The sequence below is a fragment of the Gymnoscopelus braueri genome, assembly GCF_963280865.1.
Source record: "Gymnoscopelus braueri genome assembly, chromosome: 13".
NCBI lineage: Eukaryota > Metazoa > Chordata > Actinopteri > Myctophiformes > Myctophidae > Gymnoscopelus > Gymnoscopelus braueri.
Window position 1 is genome coordinate 14,806,653 of NC_137615.1, and position 16,188 is coordinate 14,822,840.

Genomic DNA, 16,188 nt, shown 5'->3' on the forward strand with positions numbered 1-16,188 from the left:
ATAGGAGGTATGTGAAAACTGTACACTTTTTTTTAGAATCTAACAAGCATGCTGACAGATAGAGGTTGAAATATTCTGTATATTTTCTATCACATACTCAGCCTTTATTTGCCCTGGGTAAGAGGCAAATGAAGATATTTTCACATTGTCTATTAAAAAATAGCAGCATATACAAGCTCACAGTGCGTCATTTGTGCCGCGCTGCAAGCTTGTACAGCTGCTATTTTTGAACATTTTTTAAAGTGTGAGAACTACTGATATAGAAGGCATTCGTAGAATCGGCCTCGGGTCTTAAAGGGTTAAGTGGCCAGGTGGGCTGAGGTCACCACGAGTGACCTCTCTTCTTAAGCAACTCACCATGTCAAACATGGATGAACCGATGCTGCCAAACACGGTTGCCTCAGTTCTCTGCTGAGCAAGAGGATCAATATCCAGGCGCAAGCCAAACACAGAACCAGGTCGAGGTCTATCTGCCTGAGAATATTGTACCAGCAGACCTGGATCTGCTGCTAGTGTCAATACTTCATCTGTCGGTCAACACTTACACAGCACAGAGGAGAATATACACGTGACAACATGTTGTCAGTCAGTATTTGACAAGAGATGACCTGATAGCCGAAAGGTTTGGCGCATACCACATGCGCAAAATGCCTTCTTCAGTGTGTCCCCTGTTTGGACTGCCAGACTGTCACTGTTTGCTGGTTGGGTGTCAATCCCCTGCTTTCTGTCTGCCTTTCCTTTCCCTCTCTCTCACTGTTGCGACACGAAAATAAATAATAATACAAAATAATGATCAGTATGGACACAGTCAACCAACATCCACTGTCCTGCCAACACCACCTGTTGTTCTCAGCCTGCCCACACTTGATCACCATGGCAGTTTTCCATGGTGGCATGTTGAGTCTTGGATGTTGTTCAAGTACTTCTCGAGCCCCACAGGGCTCCAGCAATGAGAAGCCACATTAGTACAGGTGATATAATAATGACCGGTGGGTCATGGTAATTTATTAACATAGTGAACTCTTTTCATTTCATTGCAGCTTTCTCAATGAAATTCACTGAAAAAAGCTCAACCCACCAATGAGAACTGGGCGTGCACACTACAACCACCCTTATCGCCTATGGTTTCATAGCCAAACTTATACACACACAAAAACAAATGGCCATAACAAACGAATAACGGACACCGAGCAGCATCAATCTCGATAAAACACGCAAAACCACTCTCCAAATCAACCAACATGCACACTTCACACAACAATAAACAAAAAGTGTGGGCGAGCACCAAGTCATGCTGGGAAATCCTTCGAAGCAGAATTGGCACACCCTGGGACACTACAAGATTTATCAAATTAGAGAGCTGAACACATTATATTTTCTCATTGTCTTTGTGAATAAATAAGGGGTATGGGTATGTGATAAAAAAAACATTATCACCCAGCATTCATTAATTCTCTGTATACACCCTGGCCTGAAGCCATGAAGATGTAGAATGTGCACAAGAATCTGAGTGACATTTTGAGTGTGTTTTAAAGGCCCACATGCTATTGAGTTACAGTAATACGGATAGTCTCAGAATGTATTGAGAGGATAGCCCCTTGAGATGCAGCATCTCATTTTAGAGGGGGTCCTATGTGTGACCTTATAGTATTACATAATTCGGCCTTTGTGACCTTAAAGTGTGACCTTACAGTGTTACATAATTTGGCCTCGCTGTCCCACCATTATATGAGTCGAACATAGAAATAAAAAATAACAATACATAAGCAAAAACGCACTTGGGGTTCTTGCCTGTCAGAGCTAAGCCTGCAAATAAATCTATTTTCCCCCTCTTGTTGTTGTTGTCGTGACATTAAGCACAGTAACTCTGCTGTCACAGCATTCTCGACACCAGAAAAATCCGGCTCATGCTTTTTCACTTCCCCACCATGTGTGGGAAATGTCTTCTCTCACATGTCACTCCACTGCTGATTAACCTATTGCGACATCACGATCGACAGGAGCGACGCTTCCCGTAGTGAACTGGACAGCTTTCAAACCACATGCACCAACTCAGTGAAGCCCCCCAAGGACGTTGGACTGTTTAACAACAGCCCCCCTGGTCGCTATAGCACACATAGGTTGCATACGCTGCTAATTACAGTATGATAAGTTACTGTGCCTGTCTAAGACCCTAAGTATTATTAGGGTATAGTCCTATATCTGTATATATTATCTTTTTATTATTGTCATTCTATTTTATTTTCTTGCATAATATTTTACAGTATGTTCTTCTTCGTTATATGTTGCACAATCTGCGGGACAAGTCCCAACAACATTTTGCTGCTTGAACCGGTATAATTTTATGCAGTTATTTTTAGTATTGACCATCTGTGTATTGTGTACTGCACAAACAAAGTTCCGAAAGGAAAATAAAGTAGTTTGAAGTTGAAGTGAAGTTGAAGCCTTTGGGCCCATGCTAACACTGTCTATAGACAAGAAACAATAAGCAAAGTAGTACACACACCACAAACAAGACGTTTTACAGCCAACACGTGTCAAATCACGTATATCCAGACCAAAGGATTAATAAATATTGAAAGCAGCTGCTTGACAAAACCTTCATTCAGCGGTCAATTTATTGAGTTATACTTTGTCCTGGGCCCAAATGAGCCAATCCGCGATGCGTTGTGAGCTTGTAGATCTGCTATTTCCGGTGCGCGACACAGTCGTAAAACGGAGCCTGAATTAGGCTGGGACGGATTACGACTTGCCAGAGACCCTGGGCCAATTACCCAAAAATCTTAGAAATCCTTGTCAGCTCTATTAGTCAGACTGCTATAGGAGCGGGGGGGGCTCAGTGGCCTTATGGTCAGAGTGTCCGCCCTGTGACTGGGAGGTCGGAGTTCGATCCCTGGCCGGGTCATACCAAAGACTCTAAAAATGGGACCCAATGCCTCCCTGCTTGGCACTCAGCATCAAGGGTTGGATTGGGGGGTAAGTCCCTCTGCGGCATACTAGCGTCATGTCCAGGGGGTGTACTTGTACGTCTAGCTGCCTCACGCTACAGAAACAGGAGACAGGCTCCTGCCCTATGGGCCACATGGCTCAGCAAGGCTTACTTATAGGAGGGGGGTTTTAATGTATAGACCGAGTGGCCCACATATTTGAGTGTTAACCTGTATACATTTTTGTAAATTGTAGAACAGTCTTGCGGCCCAGGGCCCAACTGGCCCACTGGCCCTCTTTGCCTAGGTCCATAATCCACCCCATGGAATTAGGCATTCTGCTTACATATTCTGACGTATGACGTTGTCGCACCCCGAAAAATGACAGATCAACAATCTAGTCGCAATGCGACAGGTTTGTGAGCTTTTAGATCGGCTATTTTTGGCTCGTGGACAACGACAAAGTATAAACCAGGCTGGCCCACAACACTCCTGAGCATCGGCAGGCTTATCTGTTTAGAGCTAATGATGCCCAGTAAACACATCCAGACACACGCAGCAACTCGTGGAATGTAGACCAGAGGAATCTGTCTCACACTCCACAACAGTGGAACACAGAACTTCACCAAGGAGGAATTCACAGGCTGGAAAAGCAGAAATGGAAGTGCAGCATATGCATGATATAGCAAAATGCCACTCACTGTGTGCAAAAACACCACAGATACTGTCGCGGTCAAAATGAGTTTGTCTCAATCTCAAAATCTGTGTGTGTGTGTGCGTGTGCGTGTGCGTGTGCGCGTGCGTGTGCGTGTGCGTGTGTGTGTGTGTGTGTGTGTGTGTGTGTGTGTGTCTGTGTCTGTGTGTGTCTGTGTGTGTGTGTCCAAGTAGAGATTACACCTGCTTAGTACTGAGTTAGCAGGGTTCTTTTCCTCCCTGGAGGGGAGTTTAAGCAGTGCTTAAAGCAAGTACCTTATTAGCTACAACAAGCTCTAATTTTGTCAGTCTATATGTTATCATCTCTTGGGGCAGCCACGTGTTTTTGCTATTGCTCATGCACTATCATGCCTACACACACATACACACGCACACGCACACGCACACACACACACACGCACACACACACACACACACACACACAACAACATGCCATACTATGTAATTGCATCCCCCTGCACACAAAACCTGTTGCGCTATATGTGAATTCTTGACAAGAATGTCAACAGGCTTGCTTCTGTGCTCTCACAACAGACATGCCAGACAAATCATGATCCAGGTATCCATGGTACTTTAAGGTAAGCGCTGATGTCTGCAAGGGACACAGTTTCCAATAAATCATGATGCGACCCAGCATGTCATTAGGAAGGTTGCGCTGCCTAGTGTCTACAGTAGCATCTGCACTCATAATGTACATATAGCTGCTTCCCTGAGCAGACAGCCTTACCTGAAACATCCTGGACGACCACTGCTGGACACAACATCGCCTGGAAGCTGGACACGCAAAGTTCACTCACTGTCCCCATGGCTGCAGTCAGACGAGTGCGGTACGTGTGTATGTGTATGTATTGTATTGTGTGTGTGTGTGTGTCTGAGTAAAGCGTTCTCCTAATGATTGACACAGGAGAGTGGAGAGTAAAGGGGGCGCGGTGCTGAGGCCAGCCCCCACGTGGAGAGGCTCGGTCTCAGCCAGGCACGCTGACACTGTACCGTAGAAGGATTTCCAGTCTCTAGTCCAGTGTAATCCCTGATGTGCGATCCCTAATCCCTGATGAAACCTTCCTCTCCTCTCTCTCACCCTCTCCCTCTCTCTGACTCTGAATTCAAAACCTTACAGCCCTTTTCAGTGCATTCACTTCTGCTTTCTCCCTCTTCCCCTTTTGCGCTGTTCTTCTTTTACTTTGCCTTTCTCTCCCTCCCTCTCTCTCTCCCTCCCTCTCTCTCACTCACTCACTCATTCTCTCTCTCTCTCTATCTCTCTCTCCCTGTCTCCCCCTCCCTGTCGTTCTGTCACCTCTTTCGTGTTCCCTTGCTACTTGCACAGTAACTCTACAAGATATTCTTAGACCTAACAGACTGTGCACACAAACACATAAAAAAAACCCAGGCACATTCTGGACAAAATCTCCCTACCATCACCCTCACTATATTCAATTTCACGCACACTTACACTCAAAGGACTACAATGGAAATAAGCTCTCGAGCTTTATTGTATTTGTGTCCTTTTGACAGATACTGTATGTACAAATATATGTTCATGTATAAGCATTTTTTGTTACTAAAAACGTAAATCAATCAAATCTCTCTCTCTCTCGCTATGTCGCGTGTGCGTGCATGTGTGTGTTTGTGCATGCGTGTTTGTGTGTGCGTGCATGCATGTGTGTGTGGGACATGGCAGTGCGTTAGCCTACATCTCATCTGCCCTCTGTTGTTTCAGTGACGCATCATCATTTGGCTACTAAAAGCAGAGGCAAAAGTAAATCAAGATTTCATAGTTGCTTGGCAACAGATGGGGAGAAATGATTTGTTCCTTGATGGAAACATTTGTTTTAATAATATTATTCACTCTTACTGTTCTTCTAGAAAGCCAATATCACACTATCACAGCCACATCCAGCTCTTCACAATGCAAGCCACATGCTTGCACGCATGTGCCAATGCGCGTAAATACTGTACACAGACATCATGCCTGCACGCGCACACGCACACGCGCACACGCACTCACACACACACACACACACACACACACACACACACACACACACACACACAAGGGTATTACTGAGGGCATCAACATTTTAGGATAGCAATTTTGGAAACAGCAAAGTCTTATGCACACCTGATCAGCTCAGAGACAGGTGCGTAGGCAAGGATCAGACGTATGGAATTAAATAAATTGACCCGCACACTGCCTACACTTGCACAATAAGGACAACTTTATTTAGGCAACTTCAGACCTTGTATTGTGAATTTGTACTTCCATGTACTGTTGTTCTCATGTCTTACTAAATAAAGTACATCAATCAATCAATCAATCAATTCAGGCATCTGCTGACAAATAGTAGCAACACGGATATATACAAAAACAGAGATCTACAACAACCAATCACAGTAACCCTCGCTGATGGGGTTGAGGTGCAACAGGTGGTGATCAGGTGGTGATCTATCTATATATTCAGTTAATACACATCAAGTCACTCAGTACAAAATACAATGACAGTGGATCGTCACAATGTATGAAAGAACATCAATTCATCAAAATACACCTCAATACCAAAAGATAAAATAAAGCACAGAGAATGTTTTTACATTTTTACAAAAAAACACAATAAAATAAAATAAACTCAGTTCAGGCAGAAGATTATGTGTAGTGCCTGAGTGGAGGGAAGGAATGAAAAACATTATTTTTATTCTTGACATTTGTCAAAATATAAATAAATAAATACAATTATATTTATTTTATCTTTTATACACATGGTATTGAGGTGTATTTTGATGAATTGATGTTCTTTCATACATTGTGATGATCCACTGTCATTGTATTTTGTACTGAGTGACTTGATGTGTATTAACTGATTGTATACAGACTGACTGTGATGAGATCGCTTATTCAAATGGGATCACCACCTGTTGCGCCTCATCCCCATCAACGAGGGTTACTGGGATTGGTTGTTGCAGATCTCTGTTTTTGTATATATCTGTGTTGATACTATTTATCAGCAGATGCCTGAAGAAGGTCTATTGACCGAAACGTAGCCTAAATAAAGTCGTCATTATTGTGCAAGTGTAGACGGTGTGCGGTGTGCGTTTTCTTGTATAGGGTAGCAATTTTGCAAATGCCATTTGTACTATTTCTTTGGCCATTTTGAACCCTAACGCTAGCTTCCGTTAGTTGCGTGCCATTGTTGCACACTCAAAATAGCCAAGTTACAAGCTTGTAGATCTGCAAAGCTTGGTGCATGACACATGCACACAACGCAACTAATTATGAATTGGGCAAAACTCTAACCACAACCGCTAAACCAACCTCTAAATTCATAGTCCTAAGCCTAACCACTGAATCTTTTTCTAATTGTAAGCCTAACCCCCCAAGGTTTTTAACCATAAAACCACAATTTCTCTTCTGAGGACCAGGACAATTGTCATCACAATTTCTGTTTCTGTTGCTATACTTGTTGGGACATCTGGCTCTCACAGGTGTAGTAATACAAGTTGGTTCCTTCCTTTTCTTTATGCAAAGTGACTTTGGGTACTTAAAAGCGCTATGTACATCTGAGCTATTATTATCATTATAAGTACACACGCACACACACCCACACACACCCCCACACACACACACACACACACACACACACACACACACACACACACACACACACACACACACACACACACACACACACACACACACACACACACACACACACACACACACACACGCTTAGATGCATGATGCATGATCGACTTTCACTTCGGATTTTCAATTTCCATTGTGAAGGAAAATGGAAATGATCACTTCAGTGGTAGAATGAGCAGGATTCAGCTTCCATCAGACAACAATGTCCACTCTCATTCGGCGCTCTTCACACAGCGGCTTCCTTATTCTTTGCCAATTGGGACCCTGCAGCAGCCGAGCATGGAGAGCAGTGTGACAATGACAGAGAACAGTGGCAACAACTGCAGAGTGCCGTGGCTTGGAGCTGGTACAGGCTGATAGAGATGGTATGAGGACAATGACACCCCGAGCTGTGCCAGCAGAGGAGGGCCAAAATGTTACTTGAGTAAAAGTACAAAAGTATTGGCATCAAGGTATACTTACAGTACCAACACTATGTATGAAGTACTCAGTATGAATGGCATATGTCACAATTATTTTCTAATGTAAAAAATTTAAAATAAGCACACAACACGTTGTGAGCTTGTAGATGAAGTATAAATTAGGGCTTAAGTGGTTAACGTATGTACTAAAAATCTAAATATGAAAAGTAACTAGTTACTAGTAGTTACCAAGTTTTCAAATGATTGTAGTGGAGTCAAAAGTACAACAACACTTTTGCATCTGAGATGTAATGGAGTAGAAGTATAAAGGAAAATGGAAATACTCAAGTAAAGTAAAAGTACCTCAAAACTGTACTTAAGTACAGTACATGAGTAAATGTACTTAGTTACTTTACATCAGTTCAGGTCACATGAGGAACAGGAGAGAGGGGCGGTACCACATCAGGGGTCATGTCCTCAGAAAGTGTTTTTCTTCTTTTTTTTTGCACAAAGTGCATAAGGTGCAAGCACAAGTTACTTGGATTTGTACTCTTGGATTTGTACACTCTTGGATTGAACACTTTTGTATTGGTACACTCTCAGATGTTACTGTGCGGCCTACGTGCAGCTGTATCTGAGTCATGCCCAGTGGTGGGAAAAGTACTCAAATGTTTTACTTGAGTAAAAGTATCAATACTGCAATGCAGAACTACTCTGTTACAAATAAAAGTCTGGAATTCAAAACTTAACTTGAGTAAAAGTACAAGAGTATTGGTATCGAAGTATTGGTATTGAAAATAGCAGATCTACAAGCTCACAACGTGTCGCGATGCGACGCGTTGTGAGCTTGTAGATCGGATATTTTCAAATAGCCTAGGTATATATAATAGGGCTAAAGTGGTTAATGTGTGTTTTATAATGTAATCATTTATATCTGCAAAGTAACAAGTAACTAAAGTTTTCAAACAATTGCAGTGGAGTAAAAGTACAATATTTGCCTATATAAGTAAAAGTATAGACAATTGGAAATACTCCGGTAAAGCAAAAGTACCTCAAAATTGTACTTAAGTACAGTACTTGAATGAATGTACTTAGTTACTTTACACCACAGTATCTGAGTCATGCCTAATTTATGTTCTGTCGTAGCAGGTTGTCTATTTTCTGCACACGACTCTGCCGTAATTGACAAGGTAAAAATCTGGCTTTAGATGTCACTTAGCTTGAAGGTAGCTGTCAGTGGAACTACGTACCGTGAAATTCAAAGCACCATGATTAGACTCTGGCAGTTTGTGTGCATGAGGCAAGGAGGAAGCCTTCCCCGGTGAGTTGAAAAGTACTGTACAGTCGTGTTAAAATTAGAATTTTACAGTGACGCACTGTGCTCCAAGCTCTGTTCCCTTCCATTTATCATTATGACATGCCAGTCCCCAAAAAGGGAGTGTGGGATCATATAAGTGAAAACTAAATGTTTTTTTCTGAAATGGCTGATATTGTAATGATATTGGGCCCGATTCACTAAGCTGTTTACGCCAATATTTTGAACGTAAAGGAATACAACTTCCCACGTTTAAGAGTCTGATTCATTCACGTTTTTCTGTCAGTTAATTTCGCGGGAGGTCCGCTCGTTCTCAAGTCTGCTCCGAAGCTGACTTACATGGGATCAAAGCTTGCGGATGTCTTTAGAATGCCTTATTCTTTATGAGAAATCAATTACGACCTCAAATAAAATATGTATGTGCCCGAGATCAATGTCAACACATACATAAAAAAAGAAAAAAGATGTCAAACGATTTATTGCTTGTAGCCTATGCATATTATAGGTCATGATGCAAATTCAACCAATTGTTATTTATTTTTAGTAAATATCAGTTGCATTTAGAGCTGAATTATTAGGTCCCTCAGTGTGTTTGCCAGTGTCGGCCAACTCAGCCAAAGTTTCACGTAATGATGAAAATAGACTATCATGCCTTAATGTCGCTGGAGGCACAGACGTGCCTCCATTGTGCCGTGGTGTTAATTTATAATACTGTACTGTATATTGAGCACATGATCGCCACACACAATAGCCTAATAAGAAGTCTTAACATCTGATGAGGAAACAGTGGATGAAAGCTGTGTCCAGAATAGATTCATTCCCCATTCCGACGTAGGACAGTGATATATTAATCCAAAAGACGAATTTCCCCTCAGTAATCAAGCTCTGGTCCATGATCTATCGGATAGCAGCGTGCCAGTATGCCCTGCTGGATCCTAGCATCATCTTTTTACCTCGCTAAAGGTGAGAAATGTTCAGTAGAAAAGGCTTATATCATATTATTGTTATTAGCCTATTATTTGGTGGTGGGATTAAACTTTGTAAACTTCTAACACGTGACATGAGAGTTGGCTATTTACTTTACTAACGTCTATTATCGTGTGAGGGACCTGCTTGTGCTGATCTACAAGTTGTCATGCAGTGCGTCGCGCCGCGTTATAAGCTTGTAGATCTGTCCCTTTTGGAGGGTCGCGTCGGTTTTCGTCTGTTTCCGGTTGCCTTTTATGGTCTTAAATGGAGCGTGGAGCAATGCAAATGATCTCCCACATGAACGCGCTTTTGACCTTCAGGCAAAAATGAGGAACAACTATGATCCGCACATATTAGGTATTTACACACCCCTTTGTGAATTGCACGTCGTTTTTTTGCTTAGAGAAAATACACCCTCCTTTAGTCACTTTATTTACACGTTATTTACGACCAGCTTAGTGAATCGGGGCCCATTGTGTGTTTGTAGGCACCTGCGGCCGCTCAGTCACTTGCTGCGTGTCAGAGGCCATCTCAAACCAACTAGAAGGGAGCTATGCTGCACCACCGGATGGAGATCAGGCAGCAGCTGCTTTGGGTGCTGTTGGGTCTGTGTTTGTAAGCAACAGAAGCAGAGACATCTATTCTGGGTGTGGTCTTCAACCGAGGCCACACAGAAGCTGGCTGAAGGAAGTGACTCCAGAGCAGGCTCTCACTCGGCATGTGCTGAGCGGGCGGCGGCAGAGAGGGGAACCGGAACAACGCATGCCTTCACAAGGCGGGCTTCACCCAACCCTCAGGGGCCTCACCTCAGCACTGCATGGAGGAGACCTGTGGGGTTGCCTGTTTGTGACCGACAGCGAAAGCAGCACCACCCTGGCACTGAAGGATGGGGCCGTTAATCTGCTGGTGGGGGTCACGTATAGGCCAGGGTGTCACCGGCCTCGCCCGTCCCTGCTAACATCCTACACTGCTTGGTATTTGGGTCGAGGACCTTGATCTTGTGGCTGTAGGAATCAGTCACTTACAGCATAGCCGCGATCTCCAGGCTTTTTTTTTTTTTTTTTTGCTCACTTACAGCAGGTTCTGCCCAGGAGAAACCCACTCCCATTCACATCCCCAAAGGCAGACATGATCATAATCCTCATCATTTTCAGTTGATAAAATGGCCAATCTATCCTCCATGTAAATCCATTGTCCCATGAAATAGCTGGAGAATGAGCACTCAGGTTTGCAAAAAAAGAAAAAGTGAAACCATAGACCGTTCTTGCCTTACAAAAAAGCATGAGTAAGTGCTTATGATATTTATAAGTTAAAGATACGGCATACGTTTCAGAGAAAATATGACAGCTGGTGTTTGAATGAGACGAGCCACACTCGCTGTCAGGCTGCATTAGAGCCGATAAGTGGTATGTGCCCTAACCGCTAGGCCAGCGGCGCCCCGCCATAAAAGCAATTATTGGGTGTCCGGGTGGTGCAGGGGTATAGTTCCTGCCCACCACCGTGGAGTTCAATTGGGTTCAATTCCTCCATGGTGTATCAGGCTTGGCAAGGCACTCCAATGAATACAATTGGAGGGACGGGTGCGGGAAGCCGGCAGGGGAAGGTGACCTCTGTCGCTGGCACTAGTGACTTCTAGTTTCGTCGGGTCACCTGTTCAGCAGGGAGAAGAACTAGGAAGGATAGCGTGTTCCTTTGCACTTGTTACTCCTCACTCAGGTGAAAGTTGTCTACTACACCCTTCCCAGAAGTAGTAGGGGTTGGCAGTGACAGGGACTACCGAATACAAACATAGAGTGAATAGACAGCAACTAACCAATTGGGGGGGCAAAAAAATTACATTGAATACAACCTGGTCATTGAAAAGAGGACTGGTGAAGGCTTGGTGGTTCTTTGACAGTTATACATGCAGTTATACATGCACCCCACCAAGTGGACATGACATGTAACAGCACCTTTCTGTTTCAGGTTACAGCTACCAACTCTTGCTGTATAATACTAACCGCAGTTTGTGACGTAGCAAACCTCACATTAATTCGGCAATGACATATACAATATAGTATAGGTCAAACAATACACTGGAATACCATACAAGTGGGACGTAGTAGGCTACTCAAATGTTGAAGGAAAATGTAGACTGCTGGTGAATTAAGTAAGAAAACAACAGCAGCAACAACAACAACAGCAACAACAGCATCAACAGCAACAATAACAACAGCAACAGCAGCAACAGCAACAACGGTGCAGAAACTCTTAAGAACATAAGTTGTGTCTTCTATAGAACAGACAGACTGAGAAGCCTGAATATAAGCTGGCTGTGTGTGTTGGTGGGTCTCCCACTCAGCAGCTTAATATAGCACCACCTTGACTGACTAACAATTGCCTTTGTTTTGTGTGTGTCCTGTTATTGATTTATGATTTCTTGACACATCTTACACAAAGACAATGCTATTTTGCAGGAGGAAGTGAGAGAGAGAGGAGCGAAGTGCTGTAGCACTCTGCACATTTTCCCCTACAGTCTTTTTTTTGTGGGCACTTTATGGGCACCAGATGCCCTGTCAGGTTGCACTCACATTTTCTTTCTCTGAGGCTTACTGCACTTCTCCAAGTGTCAATTATCGATCTATATTGGAGGGCTGTCCATCTTTCAGAAATAGGACTTCCCAGTTAGCTTACAAGTACAGTACAACAGTTCTACAGCCACACCAACCACGCATGCACCTGTCTCTATGCACCACACCCTAGTCAACCACCAGCACTTCCTCTGGTACAGTATGTGCAGACACTGATCAGCAAGCAGACTGCAGTGTTGCCCGATTTGGCTAGAGAAATAAGCAGCCAGGTATGTGAAAACAAGCCCAAAAGAAGCGGCTAGGCCACATTTAAACACTGCACACAGCACTTTAAACCTATATACATTGGCTATTTCAAAATAGCGGATCTACAAGCTCACAACGCGTCGCATCACGACACGTTGTGAGCTTGTAGATTGGCTATTTTCAAAAGAAAGTCTTGGAAAAAAGTGGAACATTTTGAATATTTTTTGAAACAACACAAATCTGGTATGGGGGTCCCTGGCACAAACTATTTTTAGATGGTGGGGTCGGTGGAAAAATACATTACATATTAATTTGGGGGTCCTTGACATGAGAATGTTTGAGAACAAACCTTAAACGACATTAGGAAACAAGCCCAAGCAACCGCAACCCACAACTACCAATATTTACAAGCAACTTTACAGAAAAACAACCCCAAAGTCGCTTGTCATAAGCAGACATGGCAACACTCATGGCAGACAGACAGCAGAGAGTGGCAAATTGCACCGGATAAAAGGATGAAACAGCAACAGATGACACCCAGAGCGTAGCCCACAGAGAGCATATGAGGTGAGAGACTAGAAACCAAGCCAAGCCACACCTATAGAAAGTCCCAAGATGGCTTTTTGGAGCACTAGCACCTGCACTAGCACCAAGCAACATTCTCACAGCAGAGTGAAAGAAGAGAGAAATGTGGCAGCTTTTCCCTTCTCCTGAATTACCACAGTAATCAGGCTGATGCTGATCATCCACGTCCATGTTAGGGATAGAACAATAATCGTTTATCGTGATAAAAGAACGCTCACAATAATCATATCGCAGAGATTCTAATTTATCGTGAAATTGTCCTCTGTCGTACACTAGGATGAATTCGCTTTTGTTGAGCTGCAAATTCAGTAGGCCTACCACTTTAAACCCTCTGAACTTGATAAAACTGACCTGTAAAGAGCGCATTTGGTACGCTCTTATTTCACTCTACACAAATCGATTCGCCCCAAAACAGCAGATCTACAAGCTCAAGCGGCTGTTTTTGGCGAATGTTCCCCCCAGAATAGGGATGCTGGGGTTTGAAGTGGTTAGCAAAAGTGGCATTTTAAGTGTTAAGCATATTTTGATTATCACGATAATATCGTTAATCACAATCATGTGTGCCACAATAATCGTGACATCTCATTTTCATATGGTCCCATCCCTAGTCCATGTCCAACACAAGGAATAATAATAACAGAATAACACTAGGTCTCGCTGATTCTATATGACTTCAATAAAGGTCTGTTTTGTGCTCTCAAGACCTGAAAGCCAAGGGATTCATTTTATACACTCTCCCTCTCAGACTCTCTCTCTGAATATGCTGAATCGTCACAGTGCTCAGGGAGAGATAGGATGATATGACATTCTGAATACTTATTTTCACTGAAATCCATGGGCCAGTGATCTTACTAAGGAGATGTCAGGGACAGTGAATGTTATTTGAATGTGCTGAGAGTACTGACACAGCCAATTTCCCACAGCAGGACCTGGTTATTACACAATAATGGCTGAAGTATGTAACTGAAACTTGTGAAAGAGGACATTACCACATACGCTACAATATATTTGAATTAAACTTGCAGTAGCCTACAAAGACATGTCTTTCATGTTCAAGTCGTTTGATAGCATCTAGAGAGTACAGACAGAGCCCCATTTCCATTTGAAAAGACCAGATGAAATCTTGCAATGAGGCCATTGCTGCAGGTTCTATTTTGAGATGCATTAAGATACTGTAGCAGCAAACTACACGGATAAATAATTGAGACCTGGGCTCTATGTAATCAGGCAATGAATCATCATACCCTGACATTATCATGGGTCCCTATATGTAGCTACATGATGTCATGTCAGGTCTGAATTTCCTGTAAAGATAGTGTGTTCCAATAATGAGGGCTGTCTGTCTCAGAAGTGTAGTCTTCTAGACCTATAAGTGCCATTATGATGATAATGGTAATAATGTTACTGAACGACGTCGACAATAAAGGCAATTAAATTATTTACAGCATCAAGTAGCCTATAATAAGCATAAAGTGTCAAATGTTGTGAGGCTTTTTCAATAATATTCATTCACTAGACTTGACAACAGCGTGTTCACACTTCATTCACCATGCAAATCTTTACATTCCATCAGTGAACCCGCTTCAAAGACTACCTGTTTATTACACCGAGCAAAGATCATCTAAAACTCTCAGAATTGAACTTGATGACTTTATGCAGAAGAACACCATTAAAGGCGATCGGGCAATCAAAATGTCAGTTTTACGTGGTCTTGGTGAACTACTGTATAGGTTTTGAGAGAACATGCCTGTATATTACGATCCTGTGCTAAAGGGGGGATATAAACAGACAAGACCCACCGTAATGCTGCTGTTGCCCCTCCATCCTCCTGGTGCTGATGCTGCTGCTGCTGCTGCTGCAGACTCCCACCAACCGTCCTACCGGGGGGCTTCTCTTCTCTTCTCTCTCTCTCTCTCTCTCTCTCTCTAGTCTCACCGCCCAGCAAGCAGCCGCTACAATTGTAGCGGGTTAACCCGGATACCTTGTAGCGGCGGTGCCCACCACGCCCCTGCTCAGACTGCAGGTCGCACTGTCCGAATGTGTCTAAAATGTTGTCCACTACAGTAGTGACTGTATAGGAGGTGACTTTTTTCAGCTGTACCGTGTCGTTGTAGTGTGACAGTGACAGCTGATTCTGGTCTGGGCTCACACAGTGGGCTGGAGGCTGAGATAGTCATCCACAGACGAGAAACATGAGCCCATGCTGGCCCCGCCCATCACAGATGTGATGTCACACAGTGGAACTTTATGCCTGTCATTTTCATACTATGAACAAAAAAAAAAGAAGAAAACAAATTATACTCCGTAGCAGGACGGTGTCGCTCGACAAAAAGAACGGATCATTTTTTTTAATTTTATTTAGAGTAGCCAATTGTTGTTTACCCCCTTTTTCTCCCCAATGTAGTCGTTATGCCAATTAATTCCTCCCCACACACACATTTCTGTGTTTCCTCTGCTGTTGTATCATACTGACTCACCTGGCTGCCAGTGAGGAGCCCCCTCCTTCAGGAGGACCTAGAGCTTTCCTTCTACTCCTCCCGCCCAACATTTCCTGCTGACAGGTGCCGCCCCAGCCCCTAGGCTTACATGCAGTTTTGATTGATTGATGTACTTTATTTAGTAAGACATGAGAACAACAGAAGACTCATTAAGCACTGAGCTTGTCTAAGATGAGATCCCCATGCACACAAATCATGAAGAAGTGACAATTATCCCTGCCCTCTTCCTTCCCCCACCTGGGGCTAATTGTGTTTGTGTAGGCGCCTGACAAAGCCGGATGCACCACGGTGGAATCAAACCCACAACCTCCGTGGTGGTAGTCAGG

General features: G+C 43.3%; 1 protein-coding gene across 3 annotated transcripts in view; it reads right to left on the reverse strand.

The window, feature by feature from the left end:
* Window positions 1–15,400, reverse strand: part of cyth1a (cytohesin 1a) — a 69,316-nt gene extending 53,916 nt beyond the window's left edge. For 2 of the 3 annotated variants that reach the window (XM_080447869.1, XM_080447872.1), the window contains exon 1: window positions 4,369–4,703. In XM_080447869.1, the coding sequence (XP_080303995.1) occupies window positions 4,369–4,447 (79 nt within the window). In that variant the 5' untranslated portion in view covers window positions 4,448–4,703. Of the gene's footprint in view, window positions 1–4,368; window positions 4,704–15,163 lie in introns of those variants that run through there. The other variant, XM_080447871.1, reaches the window with a different exon arrangement.
* Window positions 15,401–16,188: the final 788 nt, after the last annotated feature.